The sequence below is a fragment of the Hypanus sabinus genome, chromosome 18 (genome assembly GCF_030144855.1).
Source record: "Hypanus sabinus isolate sHypSab1 chromosome 18, sHypSab1.hap1, whole genome shotgun sequence".
Lineage (NCBI taxonomy): Eukaryota > Metazoa > Chordata > Chondrichthyes > Myliobatiformes > Dasyatidae > Hypanus > Hypanus sabinus.
This window is the reverse complement of record NC_082723.1, coordinates 52,152,262-52,177,395: the sequence shown is the minus strand read 5'-3', so window position 1 is coordinate 52,177,395 and position 25,134 is coordinate 52,152,262. Positions and strand designations below refer to the sequence as shown.

The following is a 25,134-nucleotide window of genomic DNA, read 5'->3' as shown; positions in this document are numbered from 1 at the left end:
CTGTGCACATTCAAGTATAACACCTTAAGTCCTGTATTCACCTTTTTAGATTTTGTCCACCTTTTACATTGCAGCTCATTCTGTTGATTGCAATTTTTTCCTATCATCAGTCTCCCCTTGCTAGGAGTTACACTATACATTGCCTCAGTAAGCTTACTACCTTATCTTCAGCACGATCACTCTGGTTCCCATCCTCCTGCCAAATTAGCCTAAACCCACCTGAACAACTCTAGCCAACCTAACTGCAAGGATATTGGACCTCCTTGGGTTCAGGTGTAACCCATCTCTTCCCATCTCTTTTGTAGAGGTCATACCTTCCCCAGAAGAGATCCCAATGATCCATAAATCTGAACCCCTGCCTGCTGGACCATTTCCTCAGCAAAGCATTCATCTGCTTAATCATCCTATTCTTGCCTTCACTGGCACTTGGCACAGGCAGAAATCTAGATATTACTACCCTGAAAGTTCTGTTTCTCAGCTTTCTACCTAGCTCCCTAAAGTCTCTCTTCAGAACTTCTTCGCCTTGTCTACCTAAGTCAGTGGTGCCAATATGTACCAAGGTTTCTGGCTAGTCACTGTCACACTTGAGAATGCCATGGATACGATCTGAGACATTCCTGGTTCAGACACCAGAGAGGCAATGTACAATCTGGGTGTCTCTATCGCACCCACAGAATCTCGTCTCTGTTCCTCTGACTAAGGATTCCCCTATCAACACTGCAGTCCTCTTCACCTCTCTGCTGTTTTGAGCTACAGCAGCAGACTCAGTGCCAGAGACCCAGGTACTACGTCTCTCCCCCCCCCCCCCCCCCCGACAGGTCGTTCTCCTCAATAGTATCTAAAGTTATGTACTTATTATTGCCCCATATGAATTGAAGATCATCCTTAATACGTTCTCTGACGAGCTGCAGCTCAGTGCATCTGGCGCCGATGTGTTTATGTGGAAGACTGGAGATCCCCCACACTTCCCACATACCACACACAGTACAAATTACTTTTCCCTGGAGCCATTTTCACTATACAGTGTGCTAATAGATGAGGAATAAACAAATAATAGAGAGAGAGAGAGTGTAACTTACAAGACAATCTACTTCCCCCAAGCCTGATCTCACCTAAGCCAGATGAGCCAGAGCCACTCTGAAGACAGCCACCCCCCAAAAGAATGGCTGCTGTACTTGCACTTGAATTATTCTTTTGGCCCTTTCTAATGAATTCCTCTTGCTGATTGGTCTCTCCTCAACTCAGAAAAACTGTCCCAAAGCTCTGTGTTCAAAATCTCAATCACTGCCCTGATAGAGAGCAGCTCTTTTTTCACACACCTGCTGTGGATTGCCCAACTCAAAGAAAACTTGATCGAAGCTCTGCTTTTTAAATCATGAACTGACTGAAAGGTAATTCTTCTTATGCACTACTTCTTGCTGATTGCTCACTCCTCAAATCAGGAAACTCTGCCTTCAAAATCTTGATCGCCTCCCTGAATAAAAAGTATTTCTTTATGTGGTGTGGGAGGGGGAAAGGGTGTGAGCTTGCAGGGTGAAAGACAAAAATGGTGGGCTTGGATGATGTGACGGCAGTAATGGTTGCAAATCTCTGAAGGAGAATAGAGTAGACGGAATCACTGAGGTTAGATAAGAGCCCGGACTCTGCCTGTGACCTACTTGGATAGGTTCTCTTAAGTCACTGTGAAAAAATCTTTATAGATGCTGTGGACCCAGTTGTACTAAAAATTCATTTGTTGAATCCACTTCTGATTTCTTAAGGTCAGGCTTTTTTGCCTGAGCTTAAGAAAACAGCAGTGCAAAACAGAAAACAGCAGAATCAGGATCAGGTTTATTATTGCTGGCAAGTGACATGAAATTTGTTAACTTAGCAGCAGCAGGTCAATGCAATACATAAATAAATAAAATAAAAATAATAATAAATAAACAAGTAAATCAATTACAGTATAATTATATTGAATAGATTTTTTAAAACTTTCAAAAAACAGAAATGCTACATATTTTTTAAAAAAAGTGGGGTAGTCCAAGGATTCAATGTCCATTTAGGAATCGGATGGCAGAGGGGAAGAAGCTGTTCCTGAATCGCTGAGTGTGAGCCTTCAGGCTTCTGCACCACCTACCTGATGGTAACAGTGAAAAAAGGGCAAGCTCTGCACACTGGAGGTCCTTAATAATGGATGCTACCTTTCTGAGACACCGCTCCCTGAAGATGTCCTAGTTACTTTGTAGGCTAGTACCCAAGATGGAGCTGATTAGATTTACAACCCTCTGCAGCTTCTTTTGGTCCTGTGCAGTACACCCCCCCCCCCCATACCAGACAGTGATGCAACCTGTCAGAATGCACTCCACGGTATGACTATAGAAGTTTTTGAGTGTATTTGTTGACATGCCAAATCTATTCAAACTCATAATAAAGTATAGCCACTGTCTTGCCTTCTTTATAACTACATCAGTATTTTAGGACCAGGTTAGATCCTCAGAGATCTTGACACCCAGGAACTTGAAGATGCTCATTCTCTCCACTTCTGATCCCTCTATTAGGATCGGTATGTGTTCCTTCGTCTTACCCTTCCTGAAGACCACAACGAGCTCTTTCATCTTACCAACATTGAGTGCCAGGTTGTTACTGCGGCACCACTCCACTAGTTGGCATATCTCATTCCTATATGCGCTCTTGTCACCACCTGACTATACAACAATGGCTGTATATCAGCAAATTTATAGATGGTATTTGAGTTATGCCTAGCCACACAGTCATGTGTATGTAGAGAGTAGAGCAGTGGGCTAAGCACACACCCCTGAGGTGCACCAGTGTTGATCGTTAGCAAGAAGGTTTTGTTATCCCCAATCCACACAGATCGTGATCTTTTGGTTAGGAAGTCGAGGACCCAATTGAAGAGGGAGGTACAGAGGCCCAGGCTCTGAAACTTCTGGCATACTCAGGCAGCTATTATGTTCCAATAAAAGTTGCCTTGAAAAACACTGATTTACATCAATCGACAGTGAATTTGCTCCCTCTGTACAGATCATTAATTATTGTGAAAAGATTTGGCATATGAATTGAAAGTAAAATGGAGGGCTATGTGGGGGGGGGTTAATGTTTAAATTGATCTTGGGGGTAGGTTAAAAGGTTGGCATGACATTGTGGCCAAAGTTTTCTAATGGTTAATGAATTGGTGATGAGAGCTTCCGCAACTGGAAAAACTAATGGAGAACAGCAGGTTTGAACTGTCTCTTTCAGGAACCATGGAAGAGTACTGCTGTAAAGAGATCTCAAGACCTCAAGAGTTTGCATTCCCTGACCTGTTCAGTGGACAATATTTTGCAAAGGAAAAGATCTTTGGGTGACTCAGGATACCATTTATTTATGTCCTTTGACTCCACCTGCATTCCTAACAATTCAGCTGTCTCTGCAGATTAACAAGAATGCTGTGGAGAATGCCATCTCACTGTTGGCAGTGAGATCCTGTTTTGTTTGTCACTCTGGAGGAACACTGTGTCCTGTGAGCAACTGATCAGAAAGCCTCTTAATCTGCTGATAATCTGATCTCCTGAAATCAACAGCTGAGCTTCAAGGAAGAGATCTGGTGCCTGTGGGCTAGGAAGTGCAATGAATAAAACATGGTAGCACAGCAGTTAAAGCATCACTATCACAACTCGAGGCATTGGAGTTGAATTCCAACGTCATCTGTAAGCAGTCTGTTCATCTTCCCCATGGAATGTGTGGGTTTTCTCCCATTGCTTCAGTTTCCTCCCAAAGATGTACCGGTTAGTAGCTTAATTAGTCATTCTAAATTGTCCCATGATTAGTCTGGGGTTAAATTGGGGTTGCTGGCTTCTGCAGCTGGAATGGCCAGAAAGGTCTATTTTGCATTGTATCTCAATAAATAAATAAAATAAAAGCCATGAGGAGGATGTTACCATGCAATAACATCAAATGTTTTGTGTATAAAGATAGGTAATATCTAGATCAGGGGTTCTCGTGAACACTTTGTGTCTTCAAAATTAAGTAATCTTTTCCAGGCTCCATTTGATTGCCCATAATTTGATTGCTTAAGAACATATTAAGTAATCCCTGCATCTGAGGTAAATTCTTTCCATAATATCTTTGCGTAATTATTGATAAATACCATCGTGCTGAAAACATTCTGAGCTCAATAAAATAGGACTATATCCAAAAGACCTTTCTAGTAAAATACCAGCATATGGTAATTAAAAATTAACTTACTGATCTATATGAATGACGCATACTAACGACCAGCTACCAGGCTTGTTTTAATTGAAATGGAGAAAAAAAGAGCATTGAATCACTTTTATTTTTTGTATTTGGAGGTTTGACCTGTTGAGTGTGTAGCAGCGGTGTGGTGAGGGTAGGATGAGGAGGAGCAGGAGAGGATGGTAGGTTTAGGTGAGTAATGCTTTGTAGGAATGTATGTCACCGGATAAAAATCTGTATGAGAGAACAATGCTTATAGTAGCATTCAGCTCATCTTGGTATGTATTGTGAAGTCATGAAATCTCTTGTGTCGTTTTCCTATGTTCCTGAAGATGTTTTGAACCACCTTTTACACAATTCCAGTTGTGGTCCAGGTGGTTATCTTGGACCAATACACTGGATTGCTCTCCTTGCATGGATAAACTCTACAGTGACTTGTGTGTTCATTTTGGTTTGATCTCCCTCTTCACTGTAGTCTTTTTTCTTCGTGAATTATATTGCTGCTGTCAGCCTTACAAAGGGAATACGCCTTTTCAAGGTTGATGTCCTTCTCTATTTGATGTTCAGCATGGCAGTAGCTACTGTATATTGAATATATCCTGATCCTGTTTTGTTGGTGCTTTCTAGATGCAAAGTGCATTAGCACTGTTGCCGTTGTATGTGATAATCTTGATGATTTTCTGTGAGGGGGTCCTACATGCAACAGAAAGCATGTTTTAATTAATGGAAATTGCATGGCAAAAGGTGTCTGATACCTTTAATTCAATGTGTTTTTGCCTGTATATTTTTCCTGTGAAGATTAAAACCATTGATGTTCAGCACTCATAAACATGAGATTCTGCTAGAAATCCAGAGCAACACACACAAAATGGTGGCAGAACTCAGCAGGTGAGGCAGTATCTATGGAAATGAATAAAGAGTCTGTGTTTTGGGCTGAGAATCTTCATCAGGATGTTCAGCACTGTAGCCATGTTTGTGAGTTGACATTAATATGTCCAGTACCCATGCTGCCTCTATTAAATACATACAATCTTTCAGACTATTTGTGACATGTATTGCTAGTGGGCATCTGTACTTGTCCAGCAAAGTAAATTAGATGAGACTTTTGATACCCACTTGTAACCACAAGCACATCAAATTATAACCATTTTCATGCAAAATAAAGCATTTGTGATTATAATGGACACAAAGTAGACAAGGGGTAATACAACAGCCATACCTGCTCTGGTCTATCAATGACATAAAAGCCTCCAGGTTGCTTTAAAGAATATACTGTAATCTAACAAAAAATGTAAACAAGTGATTGGTCAAACAGATCAGGTCTGAAATAGCTGCCTGGAAGAAGAAAGGTGGAAAGATAGGCATTTGCAGAGGAAATTCCAGACGCCTGTGACTGTTGAGTTAAATTATCGATAGTTCAGAAAAAAGTGGGCCCTAAACCAGAATTAGAGGAACACAAGAATTATTGCAGGATTGTGGAAATTGCTAAAATTACAGGAGTAAGGAAATGCAAGGCCATATTGGAATTGGAATGTAATTTGACAGATTGTTGTTTAAAACTTTTCATCAATCCATAACTGAAGTTTCAAGCTTTTTTTAAGGGCTCTCATTTATTATTCAATATAAATGATAAAGCTTCAAAGAATAATGCTAATTTATATTGGGTTGCACAAAAGAAAATTTGAAAAATCTTACCTAATGAAGCTACTAGCTTTGACTGATCGGTTAATCTTGGCAATACGTATTGATCATTTTCATTTGAAATGTTGAAGTTGCTAGTTTGTCTTTCGATGGTAATTAGAGAAAAAGTATAAAATCACTCACCCTTGACATTCAATATCATTACCAGTTGCAAAGTCTTCCGTCATCAATATCCTTAGAATCACAAATTGACCTGAAATTGAACAGGATCGGGCACACAAATACTGTGGCTACAAAGGCAGATCAGAGGCTTGCTATTCTGCTGTTAGCAACACATTGCCTGTCAACAAATGGTGTGTTAACCTGAACATTCAATTCCCTCTGCCTTCACTGCTACCTTGTGGCTGCCCTGTGTAACATATATAAAATTTACTTCTTGAGCTACTCCAACAAATAAATCATGAAGAAGGATAAGACCTAGTAGTTCATATGGACACCACGTCTGCAGATTCCATGCCAAATTGCAAGCCATCCTGACTTGAATCTTACCATTCCTTCCTGGCCACTGGAATTTAAGTTCACAAACTGAGAGTTTCTGAATGGAAACACCGTCCAGAATAGTTTAAGAAGACAGCTTATGATGACTTTCCCAAAGGCAATCAAGGATAGATAGTAAATGTTGGCAGTGCAAATGGTACCCTCATCTTTTAACTGAATAGAGAAATTGAACAATTTTTATATTGAAGAGATGTTTGGATTGTTTTGCACAGTGAGCAAGTTACAAAACTCCTTGTAATTTTCTTTTAAGCTTTATTTACTATAAATCTCTTTGAAGCATAGCCTAGTCCCACAATTTAAAAAAAATAGAAACTTTGTCCTGCTGGCTTGAAAGGTTGACCTACAGAGAACCTGATGTTCATTTATTCTTTGTCATGTTTGGAAAGCGTGTCTTTGCAACTCCCTTCTCCCCACAGAATGCTACTAAAAGAAGATAATTTGGATTGTTTGTATGTTTACAATTCCTTTATGGTCTCCAAATATAAAAATAAATGCTTACAAGGTTAAGCATACAATGAATTGGATGGTTTCAAATAAACATTGTCTTATTCATGACTGCATTGACAGGTTCTTTGGTCAGATTTGATATGTAGAAAAGTGCAAAAGATAGAAGACTTGTGAAATTGAGGCTTAAGTATATTGTTGAAAACAAGTAGTGGCACTAATTGTCATCTTCTTTGAAATACCTGGCCAAGTAACAGTTATTAGTGGACGACTGAAATAGGAAATCTCTCCCTTTGATTAGCAAAGCAAAGGATATCCAGAAAGATGCTGATATTGGCAAAATGTTTGTTAGTAATGAAAAGTCCCACCAAATAACTTTTCATTGCTTTAAATAATAACTTGAGCTTAAGTTTTTTTTAATAAAAAAGGATCTTTATTTTTAAACAACAGGGGTAATGCATTGCCATTAAATCCCAACCACTTTTCAATATGCTTGATTAGTTTTATTAAGATGTGTCAAATGGTATTTTGTCGATTTGTGTGCTTTCTAATATTTATGATATCAAAGTTAATGGAGTTTTGAAATGGAGTGGCTGATTGATTCATTCTGGTTTCTTACTGGTGCCAGATAATGTATGTAGATTCACACTCAGGTTCTTCATGGAAGAAATCTGCTAACTACCCATTCCTGCCAATGTGTATCTCAAGATCCAGGCACATGGTTGACCCTAACACATTTCACTTGTTTACATTCTGCTTTTAATTTTCTTAGTAACTTCAATGAAGAATTGCCTTACAACCTATATTACTCTTGCATGTCCAAACAATGGCCCTATGCTCAAAGAAGAATAAATGTTTAGATCAATATCAAGATGATTGTTACTCTGGAATTTATTTGATTATACATTCTGACTAAGGCAAATCTATTGTGCTTTAAGAGTCAAGAGGCTGTGAGAGTATGGTTATGAAGATGATGTGGCTTTGCAGTGCAAGTACATGATTCATCAGGGAATATCTGACTAAAGGAAATTTTTCAATGTGATTTTCTAAATCCTTATTGTAAATGTTTTCTTTTATTCAGTTGTTATACTTCAATTGAAGCTTTATCACATTCCTAGTGGAAAACAAATCTTCATAGCCATTGCCTTGTGTGACAACAAACTCTGTTTATTCATTTGTTTTCTGAATCACTGTGAATTCAGGATATTGCCAAAGTTATTTTTTTTGTCCCATAGCCACAACAATATAAATAATTGCAAATAATAGGAACCTTATCCAAAAATCAAAAATACAAAAACATCATGGATCTGGCAGCATCCATAAGGAAGTGGGACTTTGTACATTATGACCCTCCCTTCCACTCTGCAGGAAATGGCTGCCTGAATTAATCAATGTTTCCATTTTTTAAAAATTACTCTAATTTTGATTGCTTCAGAATACTATGGGAATAATGCTCATTATAATAAATATAAACATTTAAAAATCAAAACCTCTGGGGAAATTATCTATGCAGTCTTAATTTGAAATTATTAATCTCTTGAATTAAAAGTTCAAAATTTGAAGTAAATTTATTATCACAGTACATATATGTCACTGTATACTTCCCTGAGATTCATTCTTTTGCTGGCATTCACAGTAAGTACAAAGAAACAATAAAATCCATAAGAAAACTACACACAAAGACGAACAAACAACCAATGTGCAAAAGACAAGTTATGCAAATGCAAAAAGAAAAACAAAATAACAATAATAATAGATATGTAATAATATTGAAAACATGAATTGTAGAGTCTTTGAAAGTGAGATCATGTGGAATTCAGCTCATTGTTATGATGAGTAAAGTTATCTACTCTGGTTCAGGAGCCTGACAGTTGAGGGTAATAGCTGTTCCTGAACCTCGTGATGTGGGACCTAAGGCTCCTGTACCTCTTTCCAGATGGCAGTAGTGTGAAGAGAGCATGGCCTATATTGGCTATTTTAACACAGAATTCTGTTCCATTTTAACAATAGAACACAGCAGACCAGGTAAAATAAAAATGGATTAGATTATTCATTCTGTTTAGCTGGGAAGGTGCACTTTTACTCTGAATGTGAGGCTGGCATTGTAAAAACTAATTAATTTTGGGCCTTTATAATTACTTGTACCCAACAGAGGATGACAAATTCATTCTGTGATTATAGTTAAAAAGAAAAGATGGAATCTGAAATAAAATTTAAATATTGGAACCACCACAATAGAGGAGTCATAATTTGCCTGTATTGATAAAGGATTAAAAAAATCTCTAGAATGTTTCATCAGAATTGACTGAATCCTGTTTGTGTCCTTCAGAATGGTATGACTGTAACATTCACTGCTTATAGGAGATTGGCAGGTCAGGCAGCATCTGTGGATGAAAATAGCGAGTTGACATTTTGGGTTGAGACCCTTCATCTGGAGTGGCAGATAGAGAGGAGATAGCCAGAATGAAAAAGTGAAGTGATAAGTGGATCCAGGTGATAGGTAGATAAATTGAGCAGATTAATGATTTTTAAAACTTGTTGAAAAAATAGTGCACAGTGGAAATAAAGATGTTGTAAATATATGGTGAATTTTCAGTGTAACACTTTCCATTCAATATGTCTCTTTCAAAATGTAAGCTGTCTGTCGAACATTTAGATTAATAATTTTGTTAAATCTGACATTTTTCAAATATGTTTTAATTAAAAGGAATTCATTTGTACACTTCATAGAGAAAAACGTACTGGTTATAAAAGTTAAAGCATCAGAGGGAATACTGCTTATCTAGTATTGCAGATGCAGTATTATCCAACAACTGATAGTCATACTTATAAGATGTATGTTACTATGTGTGCCTTGTACATACGGTGCTTAATTACTATACATCACATGTTACGTATATGATTGGTTCAGGTAAGTGACGTCGAGGTTAAAGATCAGCCACGGTTTTATTAGATAGCAGAGTAGACATGAGGGTTAAATGACCTACTGCTCTTATTTAGTTTGTCTATTGATCTGTAACGGCACAAGAAGAAATCAGTTTGTGCAGAGTGGGAAGTAAGTTAATAATGATGTATGATAATGATGCAGTGTTTTTTGTCCACTGCTGTCATGTTGAAAATGTTCAGAAGCTGAGGTTTGTAGTTCTGACTTTTGTGTTTTTATTCTTCAGCTGGAAACTGTTCCAAAGCACTTGACTGTGCAATAAAACGAAGAGAATCTTGCGCACCTGGATTGAAGGGTTGTGGGTCGTGTCTCCCTGAGTTTATTGAAGATGAGAAAGGAAATTGTGTACAGAAGCACTCTGTACAGCAAGGTTAGTAATGCAAAAGTTTGAATTCTATCTTTTATGGAAGCCTATGTATCTACTTCTACACTTTGGGCAGAGGATGAGCTGTGTTTAAAGGCCTGAGAGAAGTTGCTTACTATTTTTCCTTCCACATTCAAACTGTTTTCAGTATATCTGGCTTGTTTTATTGGATAAAACGTGGTTCTTTCATCCATTCTGCTTAAATTGTGTAATTCTGATTATCTCCTTGAACTGATCAAGGTTGACAGGTTCCTTACTAACCTGGCTTCAATGTAACTACAAAACATTTTTCTGCCCTTTTGCATTGGCCTCAAGCTACTCAGTTGCAGCATCATCAGCCAGGAAGAGCTGCGACTGGTCACTCAATGCTACTCTTGCGTGCGATGCCTTTATTATGAAATGTGTTATTTGTTGTAAAAAAAAATCAATTGACTCAGTATGACTTCCCTTTGAAATTAATATGCATCATCAAAACAATTTTATTTAAATTTAAAAATTGTACTTTTTTAAAGGTAGTTTTTGTTTAAAGGCTACAGCTATGACATGGGACTGAGGGCTAAGATGTTGAAGTAGAAAAGCCACCATAAACACCAGAAAGTCTGCAGATGCTTGAAATCCAAAGCAACAGAACCAAAATGCTGGAGCAACTATCTAGTAGCATCTACTAGATAGTCAATGTTTCACTTTCCAGCCAGCCTCCTTCCCCTCCTCCACCCCCACTTTTTTATTCTGGTATCTTCCCCCTTCCTTTCCTGTCCTGAAGAAGGGTCTCAGCCTGAAATGTCGACTGTCTATTCATTTCCATTGATGCTGCCTGATCTGTTGTGTTGTGTTCCTCCGTTGAGATTGGTAAGAGCACCAAATTTCTTGGTGTTCACCTGGTGGAGGATCTCACCTGGTCCCTCAACACCAATGCCATAGCCAAGAAGGCCCAGCAGTGTCCCTATTTTCTGCGCAGGCTGAGGAAAGTCCATCTCCCACCTCCCCATCCTCACCACATTCTGCAGAGGATGTATTGAGAGCATCCTGAGCAGCTGCATCACTGCCTGGTTCGGGAATTGCACTCTCAGATCGCAAGACTTTGCAGCGGATAGTGAGGTCAGCTGAGAAGATCATCACGGTCTCTCTCCCCGCCGTTACAGTGATTTACACCACATGCTGCACCCACAAAGCTAACAGCATTGTGAAGGACCCCACGCACCCCTCATACGAACTCTTCTCCCTCCTGCCTTATGGCAAAAGTAACAAAGCATTCGGGCTCTCACGACCAGACCGTGCAACAGTTTCTTCCCCCAAGCCATCAGACTCCTCAATCCCAGAGTCTAGACTGACATCTACATCATTTATTATTATATTGAAGTTTGTCCTCTACTGTGCCTATTGTCTTGTTTATTATCTATTTATTTATTAATTAATTATTGTACTGCCCTGCACTGCTTTGTGCACTTTATGTAGTCCTGTGTAGGTCTGTAGGCTACTGTAGTTTTTTATGTCATTTTTACATAGTCTAGTGTAGCTTTGTGTTGTTTCATGTAGCACCATGATCCTGGAGGAACGTTGGTTTGTTTTTACTGTGTACTGTACCAGCAGTTTATGGTCAAAATGACAATAAAAAACAACTTGACTTCTTCCATTATTTGTGTTGCCAAATGGATGAGTTTGTCACAGTTCCATTTTTTTCCTTCTAAATTTAATGAAATAAGAGTACCAATAAGGAAAGGGTTTGAGGAGGGATACAATTCAACACACTGATAACTTACAGAAGATGTCTGGTGGAAATTTTTGTCCAGGTATCACAGGCAATTGTTGAGAGTTAATCCGAATTAAATACAGGTTCCCTTGGAGTTAAGCTGCTCTTCTGCCTCAGGGTGAAACTGAGCAGCTGTTCCAAAGATATCTCCTAATGGTGTTAAGGCCATATTGATTGCATTGTTAATAATTTGAATGCCCAGCTTTATGTAGTACAAACCTCTGGCAGACTGGGACAAATTACGCGTTATGCTGTATTGACTACAATTGTGAAAAATATATGTTTTGGTTACAGCTGTTCAATTATTTATATCAACAATAGACAGAAGTGTGATGCATTACAGAATGATGATTGAGGCTTCAACTAGGAAAATATTATAGCTTTGTTCACTATAAGAGACTAGCTCCAAACATTTCTCAACTGCTTTGTTGATGTAAAATCTAGTCAAGCATGGTTTTTATTCGGGAATAAAGCTAAGTAAGAATACAGAATATGGAAATATTAGTCATGTCCTCATCCGGCATTTGTGCCATGACCTTTGTTGATAAAATTGAGCAGAAGGAACTTAGGCTGATTTATGTTGGGGTTCGGAATGCGCTTATTACTTGTGGTGCATTTCCTAGCACTTACTCACCAAGGAGGCTTTAAGAACATTCTTGAACATTATCCTGTGACCACCTGATATCACTTCTCATGAGAGATTGGAATTTCAAGAATGCAGTTGCAGGATTAAATTACTTGGCCTTTCAAACTGCCCTACTTTTCAATTGGATCATGGCTTATCAACTCCAGGCCTCAGCTCCAACTGTGTACCAGATTCCCATTACTTAATCTTTCAAAAATCTACCTACTTTAATATAGAGTAGTACAGAACAGGAACTCTCCCTTTGGCCCACAATGTCTGTACCAGATGCAATACCAAATTAAACTAAACCTCTGCCATCTGCCCATCCTATACCTATCTTAAATACCTCCACTATATCTGCTTCCACCAATATCCCTGGGAGTCCATACCTGGCACTTTTCTAAAACAAAATGCCCCAAATATCTCCCATAAACTTTCTCCATCACCTTAAATGTCTGTCCTCTAGTACTTGACATTTCAACCCCGACAGAACGATTCTGACTGCCAACCCTATCTGTGTCTTTCATAATTTTATAAACTTCTATCAAGTTTCCCGTTAGCCTCTGCTCCAAAGTAAGCAACCCAAGTATGTCCAACTTCATCTTGTAGCTCATAACCGCTAATCCAGGTGGCATTCTGGTGAATGTCTTCTGTACCCTGCAGATCCTTCCTCTTAAGGGGTGGATTGCACATAGAATTATTTTCTCTTTAATTGCCCTACTAATACATTATTTACAAATCTCTGGGGTAGAGAATTAGAAATTCATTACCTTCTGTAAGAAGAAATTTCTATAGAACTCAAGAGATCGGGAATCTAGATGCAGGCATATGAAGAATCCTAGTCAAAAATATCAAAGAGGATAGAATTTTTTTCAGATATATGAAGAGTAAAAGAGGGGCAAAAGTAGATACTGGACCACTGGAAAATGACGCTGGAGTTGTAATAATGGGGGACAAGGAAATAGCAGATGAACTTAAGTATTTTACATCAGTCATCACTGTGGACGGCAGGAGCATAATGCCAGAAATTCAAGAGTATCAGGAGTCAGAAGTGAGTGTAGTAGCTAACTAAAGAGAAGGTACTTTTGAAATTGAAAGATCTGAAGGTAGATAAATCACCTGGACCAGATGGACGACACCCCAGGGTTCTGAAAGAGGTAGCAGAAGAGATTGTGGAGGCATTAGTAATGATCTTTCAAGAGTCACTAGATTCTGGAATGTTTCCAGAGGATTGGAATTTGCAAATGTCACATCTCCCTTTAAGGAGGGAGGGAGGGAGTCAAAAGAAAGGAAATTATTGGCCAGTTGGCCTGACTTCAGTAGTTGGGAAGATGTTGGAATCCATTATTAGGATGAAGTTTCAGGGTACTTGGAAGTCCATGATAAAGCAGGACAAAGTCTGTATAGTTTTTTTTAAGGGGGAATCTTGCCCGACAAATATTTTGGAATCCTTTGAGGAAATAACAGGCAGGATAGACAAAGGAGAGTTGGTAGATGTTGGTTACTTGGATTTCCAGAAGGTCTTTGACAAGGTGCCACAGATGAGGCTGCTAAACAAGATAGGAGTTCTTGGTATTGCTAGAAAGATACTAGCATGGATAGAAGATTGGTTGATTGGCAGGAGGCAAGGAGTCAGAATAAAGAGGGCCTATTCTGGTTGGTTGCCAGTGACAAGTGGTGTTCTGTAGGAGTTGGTATTGGAATAATTTCTTTTCATGTTATATGTCAATGATTTGGATGATGGAATTGGTGGCTTTGTAGCCAGGTTTGCAGACGATAGAAAGATAGGTGGAGGGCAGGTGGGGTTGAGGAAACAGGGAATCTGCAGAAGGATTTGGACAGATTGGGAGATGAACAAAGAAGTGGCATATAGAATATAGTGTGGGGAAGTGTATGCTGATGCACTTTGGTAGAAGGATTAAAGGCATAGACTATTCTCTAAATGGGAAAGAAAAGTCAAAATTCAGAGTTGCAAAGGGACTTGTGAATTCTTGTGCAGTATTCCCTAAAGGTTAACTTGCAGGTAGAGTCTGTGGTAAGGAAGGCAAATGAAATGTTAGCATTCATTTTGAAAGACTATAATAAGAGCAAAGTGTGATGCTGAGCCTTTGTAGTGGGGTGGTCATACTGTACTTGGAGTATTATGAGCAGTTTTGGGCCCCTTGTGTAAGAGAAGATGTGCTGGCATTGGAGACAGTTCAGCCGAGGTTCATGAGAGAATGATTCCAGGATGTTTGATGGCTCTGGGTCTGTATTCGCTGGAGTTTAGAGGGATCTCACTGAAACCTATCGAATATGGAAAGCTCGAGACAGAGTGGATTTAGGGAGCAAACATGAGGAAATCTGCAGTTGCTGGAAATTCAAGCAACACACACAAAATGCTGGTGGAACACAGCAGGCCAGGCAGCATCTATAGGGAGAAGCACTGTCGATGTTTCAGGCTGAGACCCTTCGTCAGGACTAACTGAAAGGAAAGATAGTAAGAGATTTGAAAGTAGGAGGAGGAGGGAAAATGCAAAATGGTAGGAGAAGACCGGAGGGGGTGGGGTGAAGCTGAGAGCTAGAAAGCTGATTGGCAAAAGGGATACAGAGCTGGAGAAAGGAAAGGATCGTGGGATGGGAGGCCTCAGGAGAAAGAAAGGAGGGGAGCACCAGAGGGAGATGGAGAACAGGCAGAGTGATGGGCAGAAAGAGAGGGGAAAAAAAAGAGGGGAGGGAAACTAAATATATCAGGGATGGAGTACTCTTACTATCTTTCCTTTCAGTTAGTCCTGACAAAGGGTCTCGGCCCGAAACGTCAACAGTTCTTCTCCCTATAGATGTTGCCTGGCCTGCTGTGTTCCACCAGCATTTTGGATATAGGGAGGACGTTTCCTATAATGGGTGAGTTTAGGACCAGAGGGCACAGCCTCAGAATAGAGGGATGTCCATTTAAAGCAGATGAGAAGGAATTTCATGAGCCAGAAGGTGGTGAATCTGTGGAATTCATTGCCATGGATAGCTGTGGAGGCCAAGTAATTGAGTATACTTAAAGCAGAGATTGATAGGTTCTTGATTAGCCAGGATGTCAAATGTTACAGTAAGGAAGCAGAAGAATGAGGTTGAGAGGGATAATAAATCAGCCATGATAGAATGGTGGAGAAGACTCAATGGGCTGAGTGGCGTAAATCTATTCCTGTGTAGGATGTGTTATAATTTAAATGTTAATTCTCTGTTTAATTCTTTGAATATCCATAATAGATATTAATCCTGTCAATAAAAGGTGCTATTAACATATCTGCAAAGTATCAGTTCACTTCAATGGCTGGGTTGTAGGATGTATTTCAGTCATAGTCTGCCATTGATTTGAGCATTCGAAGGGCAAAACCAGCCATAGACTGTCTGTGCTCACTCATACGAGGAAAATTATGGCGGGGTTTTGCGCTCATCAGGGTTGCCATTAAGTGTTTGTCAATTGGCTTGGCTAAGGGTTGAGGCAATGATGTCAATAAATCTTGAGTGCTTTTGCAATTATTCAAGAAAGCTCAGAGGATGAAACAGCTTTAGAGATGAAGGCACAATAGTGACAAGGATCTGTGGCTGAGGGCTGCATCTCTATAAATCTATTTTTCCTTGGTAATGGGCTCTGCAAATAGGATGTACAATACAAAAGAACAGATTTTCTCTCAAAAATAAAATGACAATATCAAGCTTCAGTTCTCTTGCTTCGAAGGTAAAGAGAGCTGAACTATAATATGACTGCATTACCATTAACAATATGGTAGCAACTCGACCACTACTGACTAAAAGCTGGCTCTTCATTAGACAGAAGACCAGGGTCTGCATACAAAAATCTGGAAATTGTTTGATGATGTCAACCTTCTCCCATCTATTAGTACAGTATAGTGGGGTGCCAATCACAGATCTGAGATGCTGTCTTTTTTAAAAATTACATTCTTCATGGGCAGTGAGTTCTCGCTCTTCGGAACTCACCAAGTGGCCTGCATTTCAGGATCTCCAGGAGCGGCTTGGAAGACGGCACCTTCAGGGTGCAGCCCTGTGGACGCACACACGCGCTCTTGCTGTCTCTCTTTCTCTCTCACATATGCTCTCCCCTCTCAGAGTTTCATTCTTATTTTGTTCTAAATACAATACTTGAATGAATGTTGTGATTCAGCATAAAACTATGTTCCTCTTGGACAACTTCAAAATAATTATAGAAGTTAAATTTGTTTGAAGCACCTTGTGCTTCGGCATTTGGTTTCCCCTCCAAAAAGACCTTTACTGTTAAAGCGCAGTGCACAACCTCCTTCCTCCACCCCTGGAAATCACCCAGCTGCTGAATGGCCAGCTCCTTTCCATGGTGGGGAAGGGTGTGGCTGTATGTGGAACACACAAAATGATTTTTCAGTCTGGAGGTGTTGACTTTTGACTGCTGTTTTCCAGAGGGAACAAGTACAGTCTGAAAACAGCAAACTGCAAGACACAGGTGAGGGCATTGCCTGCAAGTTTATAGTGACAATAGGAATCCAGAGAGACTGCAGGAATTTCAAGCTCCATTATGCCTGCAGGATAATAGGGTGTATGGAGCTGAGTTGACCTAATGCATTTGTTAAAGTCTTTAACACTTGCACAAAAAGCATTGTTGAGGATCCCTTCCACCTGTCCCACAATCTCGTTGACCCACCACTGTCAGGACAGAGGTACAGGAGTATTTGGACTAAGACTGCCAGACTGGGTAACAGCTTCTTCCCCCAGACTAATGAGTGCCCCGTCACCACCAAGATCTCATTGCTAGGACAGTGAGCTTTCTGTTACTGTACTGCTTACCGGAACTACACACTTCACATGCATTTTGAATTATATGTTATGAATTTATTTGATAATAAGGTCACGGGGGGAAAGCCCCAAACATTGGCGATCACACTGATATGTGTATTATGGTCCCAGGAATATTGTTTCATTTGGTTGTAACTGTACAGTCAGATGACAATAAACTTGAACATTGCTGCTGCCTTTTCCCTTTAATGCTGCTACATTGTTCAATGAATCATCTCTCATATAGACAACAGTATGCTCATGATGGAGGCTGCCCTGCTGCTGGGTCAGTATTAGCAGAGTGCGGATGGGTCAGCTTGAGGTTCCAAGGTGCTGCATCATTGATCTGTTTCTTTGTGAAAGCAGAAACTGAAGATATCAGCTGTTCTGTTGCCAGAGTGTTGACTGTAGTTGGCACTGTTATTTTTGGAATACCAGTAATGACTGTCATGGTTTTGTATGATGCCCTGCTTGACGTGTAGGACCATTTTATACATTCATTTTAATAGGCCAGACAACACACCAAACATTCCAGTTTGTCCCTTGTGATCTTGATCTGATTCCTCTGGGACAGTAGTACTGCCAACTAAGCTAACTTTAGGCAAGCTATTACAATAGATGTCTGCTTTTCCTACCTGACTGCGGCTAGCATCTCCTTTCTTGCGTTACATCTGTTTAACTTGCTCTCTGCTTTCATTGTGCTTAACTAGGTTTGATGCAATGACGTAGAATGTCAATCCTCACCCTCATTAACCATTGGAAGCTTTAATCCTCAAAGTCTTGCTCTTTCTTCATCTCTCAGTGTGATCTCCAATGTTATACACTTCCCCATGAGCCTGCAATAAATCTCCAGCAAATATCAAAATCAAGATTGCACCTCCACAGGAAACTTCTACCCATGCATCTAATTTTCTATGCCTTATTAAAAGGTTTGTGTTTATACCAGCACTAGCTGCTGCACCTGGTGTTGTTCCAGTTAGGCTGGCAATCACAATGTTTGAATATGTATGTTTGAATTATATTGTATCTAATTGGCTAAAGTTGTGTGATTTAACTAAAGTTACAAATAAGAATATTCATATGAAAAATGTCAATACTAAAATTACATTTAATGTAGTTCTCTTTAAATAAGCAGGTACCTACCTACACACCATTTGTAAATTGACGATTTTGATAGTGAAGTGCTTTAGAGTCCTTCACTATTGAAATCACAAGTTTACACCTGGTTCATAGAAAAGAAAGAAATACAGTGTAAAACAAAATGCATAGATTATTTGAATCTAATTCTGGACCAACCAATATATAGCTGAAAAGTATAAAGTTTTGTACTTTGTTAATCTCATCGCAAAACTAAGTTCAATTGGAAACTGAAGGCACTTGAATTGAAAAGGCAGATCAAATGGAATAATTGACACCTGAGGGACAAAGTCATTTTCTCCAATGGCATTACCAGTAATTATAGTGTCATGGTAATATTTGAATAATAATCTTGTACATTGCAAAGTATTGGTGGATGCAAGTTCCTAAGATAATAGGAGTTTCTTTTTGATTCATGATAATATGGTGGCATGCCAGGTGGTAACAGATTTCAAAAATTCACCAGGAAAAAGTACAGTCTCTTCAATGTCTGTCCCATTGTCAGTATATATATTTTGGGTGCTAAAATTGCTGTTCAATACAACATTGATAATTCAACTATTATTGAGTAACTTTTAAGAAAATGACTTAAATCAGATCATGAAATGATGTCTCAATTTGGCATGTTTTAAATCAAAATAACTTCTTCTGTGACTTGTTTAATTTCTCCACTTCCTAATTTAAGTAAATTTGAAGCAAACTGCTTTGCCAACAGGGATTGTCTGCCAAACCCATCATATATTATTTTTAAGAGTATTTATTTAACAATTCCCCAAATATATGATGCTTTAATACAGGTTTTGAATTCATATACTGAAATATCTAGTGGAAATACAGGTAGCATTTGACAAAAATCCACAGGTAACTTTGAAGTAACATCACACATTAATTATTGTCTAAGGTAATGATGCAACATTCAATTTAATTTACATTGACTGTTTTGTGAGCCATTGTGCATTCATTCCAGACAATAAGTTCACAATTTTGTGGAATTTATTCCTTTACATTTCCCCTACAGTTCACATACTGGAGTCTCCACGTCTATCAGATTTAAAGGAAGTTTAAAAGTTAAACTAGCGATTTTCCTCACTTTCAAAAGTGTTGAACAATTGCTAAACATGCTATGACCAGGGCAATTTTATTTTGCCTTTGGACTTTAACCAAAAGTAGACTAATGAGAAAGGATTTTCCCATTCTATCAAAATAAATGGCTTCCTGGGCATTTGTAAGCAACCTCAACAGTAGTAGCTAAGGCATTTATTTAGCATATCTTGGTTGATTCTTTCTTTTGGATACATTCATACAATTTGTTTAAATTATAGCAGATCTTCAACAGAAAAGTGGTGTTCAAATTTTTAGTTTCTCTTTGTTGTTTGGATAAAATGAAAGTATTTGGGTCACATCCACCCAGATACTTAATGCCTCTGAAAGATCTCTGGGGGAAAAAATCATTTACAATGTTATTTTTGGCAGTACCGTGTTGTTAGGATTGTTAATTTTGCAGTTTTGCAAAATGTTTAACAAGTTTTGAAAGACTACACTTAAGGCATTTACAATCTGCGCATCCATTGTTTTTATTAAATCTAGAACTTGACATTAAGACCCATTAGTTTGCCATATGATTTTTTTCTAGTGAATGTTTTAAATTTTGCCCTTTTGTCTGTGGATTTGTGTTTGTCTGTTGTGCTTTCAGTATCTTCCATTAGGCCAGATGCAAAATATTTGTTCTAAGTGTTCAGTTTCCTTTTTCCCTGTTAGTAATTTGCCATTTAACTAATAGCTGTGGTTAAAATGCATCCATGATTAGAATCTGGAAATTTGAACAGTAAAAGAACTCAAATTTTGAAGAGAAAAAGCAGGGCATGACAGCAGGTGTTATAAAGGTCCCTAGAAATTGACCACTCAAGAACCATCCTGAATTCTGGAAAGAAATTATGCTTAGCTGCCTATAAGTAGTTAATGCATGTAATATGATTCTACATACAAACCATTCAACTGAAATTGTATGACTGTATTCCAGTGTAATAATCCCATGGATTTAATCATAACCAGATCAAAGACTGGGTATTCTGCATTATTTCATGCTCCCCAAACCTTTCAGTATCCAAGGCATAAATCAGAATCTTGATGGAATATTCTCCATTTGTCTGGCGATGATCCTGTACTGAATTTAATATGTATTTTACTTAATTCCAGTTTCACAAGTGAGGTCTCATTAAAAACCACAAAGAAAGCTTCTGTCTCGGGTGAATTTTAAGAAGATTTTTAACTCTCCACATAGAATTGAATTGAATTAGAAACATAGAAAACCTACAGCACAATACAGGCCCTGCAGCCCAAAAAGCTGTGCCAAACATGTCATTACCTTAGAAATTACCTAGGGTTACCCAGAGCCCTCTATATTTCTGAGCTCCATGTATCTGTCCAGGAGTCTCTTAAAAGACCCTATTGTATCCGCCTCCACCACCGTCACCGGCAGCCCATTCCACGCACTCACCACTCTCTGAGTGAAAAAAACTTACCCCTGACATCTCCTATGTACCTACTTTTAAGCACCTTAAAACTGTGCCTTCTTGTGCTAGCCATTTCAGCCCTAGGAAGAAGTGCCTGACTATCCACATGATCAATGCCTTTCATCATCTTATACACCTCTAACACGTCACCTCTCATTTTCCATCGCTCCAAGGAAAAAAGGCCAAGTTCACTCAACCTATTCTCATAAGGCATGCTCCCCAATCCAGGCAACATCCTTGTAAATCTCCTCTGCACCTTTTATATGGTTTCCACATCCTTCCTGTAGTGAGGCGACCAGAACTGAGCACATACTCCAAGTGGGGTCTGACCAGGTTCCTATATAGCTGCAACATTACCTCTCAGTTCCTAAACTCAGTCCCACGATTGATGAAGGCCAATGCACCGTATGCTTTCTTAACCACAGAGTCAACCTGCACAGCAGCTTTGAGTGTCTTATGTCCTCAGACCCCAAGATCCCTCTGATCCTCCACACTGCCAAGAGTGTTACCATTAATACTATACTCTGCCATCATATTTGACCTACCAAAATGAACCACTTCATATTTATCTGGGTTGAACTCCATCTGCCATGAATTGACTTTATTTCTTACATCCTTCATGAGGAGTAAAAATCTCCCTGATAACATTATTGGTAAATACACTTGTTCAGTAATCGGTAAGAGATTATTTGAAAGCAATACCAGCATGTTGGTAGCTAGAAACAGCAGGTGGTGTATCTCACCAAGCAATGGGCTGCACATTTAAGATTGTTTTTAATGTAAGAGAGGGAAATCAGAGTGAGAAGTGTTGCAGACTGTTCACTAGTTTTCGGTGAACTGTTACACCAAAATCTAGGCAAAATTTTAATGTTGTATTTGGTGTTGAGATGTTTCTTCCTCAAATTTTTAATCAGTTTTGGTGGTAAATTGGACAGAAGGAAAATAAAATAAGGATTGTTACAAATAGCTTTCGAAGTTTATGAAAGCAATACAGTGCCAGCTAAACACTTGCAGGTAGCATCTTCATAAGTTACTGTGGTTGCTGTAGAGAAGAAAATTTTCTCTTCCACACTTCATTTACTCACCAAATGCTTGTCTAGAAATTAGATTTTTTGTATTAGGTGATTCAATTTAATTGAAGAATAATTCAAATGTTCCACAAAGTTTCCAGTTGTCCATTTGGTTCTTCAGTATGTCAGCGTGTTTTTCAACTGGAGAGCCTCGATGTGCATGCATGACATCACATGAGTGGTCCAGACAACGTGGATCACATACAGGTTAGCCTTTGCAGGGCATGCAAAATCTTCTTCAGCATTATGTAAGGTGGAATTTTCTGACCAGAACCTAATCTATGGACCCTGGTGCCAGACCTCAAATTAGTCCCCAGTTTTAAGTACTTAGCTGATCATTCACCCTTCCTCGACTACTCATCTCCTGACTCAAATCTTCTGATTCCCAACTCCTAATGCAGTGGAGCATACAAAGTAGTTTTTCTTTAGTAGAAGGCTTATTTGGTTGCACCTTGAGCACCTTCAAACAGAATGTCATAAGGTCTGACACGCATGTCTAATGTGCCATTTCATTTTTGGACTGTAGATTTTGATATGACATTTTCATAACTACAGTTATCCTTTCTCTATTCCTTGTTTTGGTTCAGTGAAACTGAAAGCCTTCAAGTTTACTGTCTAAAGGCTAGGATAGCTAATTTTAAAAGCATAGAATGACATCCACTTTTGTATCTTCTGTAGTTCTTTTGTTTTACAATGACATTTTTAGAATAGAGCCACTTAGAGGCAACATAGAAGTACTGCATGTTTTAGAGATAGATTTTTCTAATCAAAAAGCTCAGTTATTAAACTATTTATAGAAAAGTCACCTGGACTAGATGGGCTCTGTCCCAGGGTTCTGAGAGAGGTAGATGAAGGCATTAATAGTGATCTTTCAAAAGTCACTAGATTCTGGAATGGTTCAGGAAGTCTGTAAAATGGCGAGAAGAGAAGTGACATTAAGAAGGGAATGAGATAAAAGACAGGAAATTACAGGCCAGTTATCCTGATTTCAGTGGTTGACAAGATGGTAGTCCATTTATTAAGGATGAGTTCTTGGGGATACTCAGAGGCACACAATAAAATAGGCCAAAGTCAGCATAAATTACTTAAAGGAAAATCTTGCCTCACATATCTTTGGAATTCTTTGAGGAAATAACAGGTAGGATAAACAAATGAAAGTTCATGGATACTGTATTGGTTACTTAAGTTTCAGAAGGTCTTTTACGTGCTGCGTTTGAGGCGGCTAAACAAACTAAGAGTCCATGGTATGACAGGAAAGATACTAGCATGGACAGAAGATTGGCTAACTGGCAGGAGGCAAAGGGTGGAAATAAAGGGTGTCCTTTCTGGTTGGCTGCCAGTGATTGTGGTTTTCTGCAAGGGTCAGTGTTGGATCTGTTACTTTCATGTTATATGTTAATGATCTGGATGATTGACTTGATGACTTTGTGGCCAAGTATGTGGATGATACAAAGGTTGGAGGGGTGGGTAGAGTTGAGGAAGCAGAGAGTCTGCAGAAGGACTTGGACAGATCAGGAGAATGGGTAAAGAAGTGGCAGATGGAATACAGCATAGGGAAGTGTATGATCATGCACTTTGGTAGAAGGAATAAAGGCATGGACTATTTTCTAAATTGGGAGCAAATTCAGAAATCAGAAGTACAGAGGGAGTTGGGAATCCTCATATAGGATTCCCAAGAGGTTAACCTGCAAGTTGCAAGGCAAATACAATGAGTTATTCAAGTGCATTAGAATATAAAAATAAGGATGTGATGCAAAGGCTTTGCAAGGCACTTGGAGTATTGTGTGCAATTATGGGCCCCAAATCCAAGAAAGAATATGCTGACATTAGAGAGAGTCCAGAGGAAATTCACAAGAATTATCCTTAAAATGTAAGTGCTAATGAGGAGTGCTTGATGACTCTGCGCCTATACTCACTGGAATTTATAAGGGGGGGGGGGAGTCTCATTGAAACTTACCAAATATTGAAAGGCTTTGATAGAATGAACTTGGATATGATGTTTCCAATAGTAGGGAGTCTACGAACAGGGGGCACAGCCCCACAATAGAAAAATATCTCTTGACAACAAAGATAAGAAGTAATTTCTGCAGCCAGAGGGTGGTGAATCTGTGGAATTCATTGCCACAGTCAGCTGTGGAGGCAGAATCATTGGGTATATTTAAAGTGGTTGGTAGTTTCTTGATTAGTAAGGGTGTCAAAGGTTTTGGGATGGGGTGGGAGGGTAGACTGGAGAATAGGGTTGAGATGAAAAATAACTCAGCCATATTGAATAATGGAACAGACTCAGTGGGCCGAATGGTCTAATTCTATGCCTGTATCTAATGATCTTGACAACGAACAATGACAAGCATTCTATATTAGAAGCAATTTTGAAGTTTGAAATCCTCATAATTTAACCTGACTCCTGAGATGACTTAGCCATTCTGAATATCAAAAGATGGCCATTGAAATGTTGTTTTAAAACAATAACTATGTACGTTTTTCAATTTTTTCCCGTATTTGTACTTCTCCACAAAGCTTGACAGGACAATAATCATTAACAAAGTAATCACAGATATGCAAATTTAGATGCTGTGACTCAATTAAAAATATTTTTAAAAATACAAATAAAGCACTTGTTAATCATGGATAACAGCTATGATTTATTACCCGCTCTTGGGTGGCACTTATAAGAGTATTTAAATACTGAAAGAGCACTTGAGCAACCTTGGCATTCACCCCATCACATGCACTCAGTGACCACTTTATAAGGTATACCTGGGCACTGGCTCATTAATATAAATATCTGATCACCCAATCATTTGGCAGCAACTCAGTGCATAAAAGCATACAGACATGATCAAGAGGTTCAGTTGTTGTTCAGACCAATGAACTGAGGAAGGAATGTGATGTAAGTGACTTTGACTGTGGTGTATTGCTGGTGCGATACAGGGTGATCTGAGTATCTCAAAGTGCTGATCTCCTGGGATTTTTATGCACAACAGTCTCTCAAGTTTACAGAGAATGGCGTGGAAAAACAAAAAAAAATCCGGGCTAAAATGCCTTGTTAATGAGAGAGGTCAGAGGAGAGTGGACA

At 38.9% G+C, this 25,134-nt stretch overlaps 1 protein-coding gene across 2 annotated transcripts in view; it reads left to right on the top strand.

The window, feature by feature from the left end:
* LOC132407580 (neural proliferation differentiation and control protein 1-like) overlaps nt 1–25,134 on the top strand; it is a 191,046-nt gene that overhangs the window by 80,787 nt on the left and 85,125 nt on the right. Inside the window, exons 1-2 of one of the 2 annotated variants that reach the window (XM_059994309.1) lie at nt 3,556–3,767; nt 10,029–10,172. In XM_059994309.1, the coding sequence (XP_059850292.1) occupies nt 3,719–3,767; nt 10,029–10,172 (193 nt within the window). In that variant the 5' untranslated portion in view covers nt 3,556–3,718. Of the gene's footprint in view, nt 1–3,555; nt 3,768–10,028; nt 10,173–25,134 lie in introns of those variants that run through there. The other variant, XM_059994308.1, reaches the window with a different exon arrangement.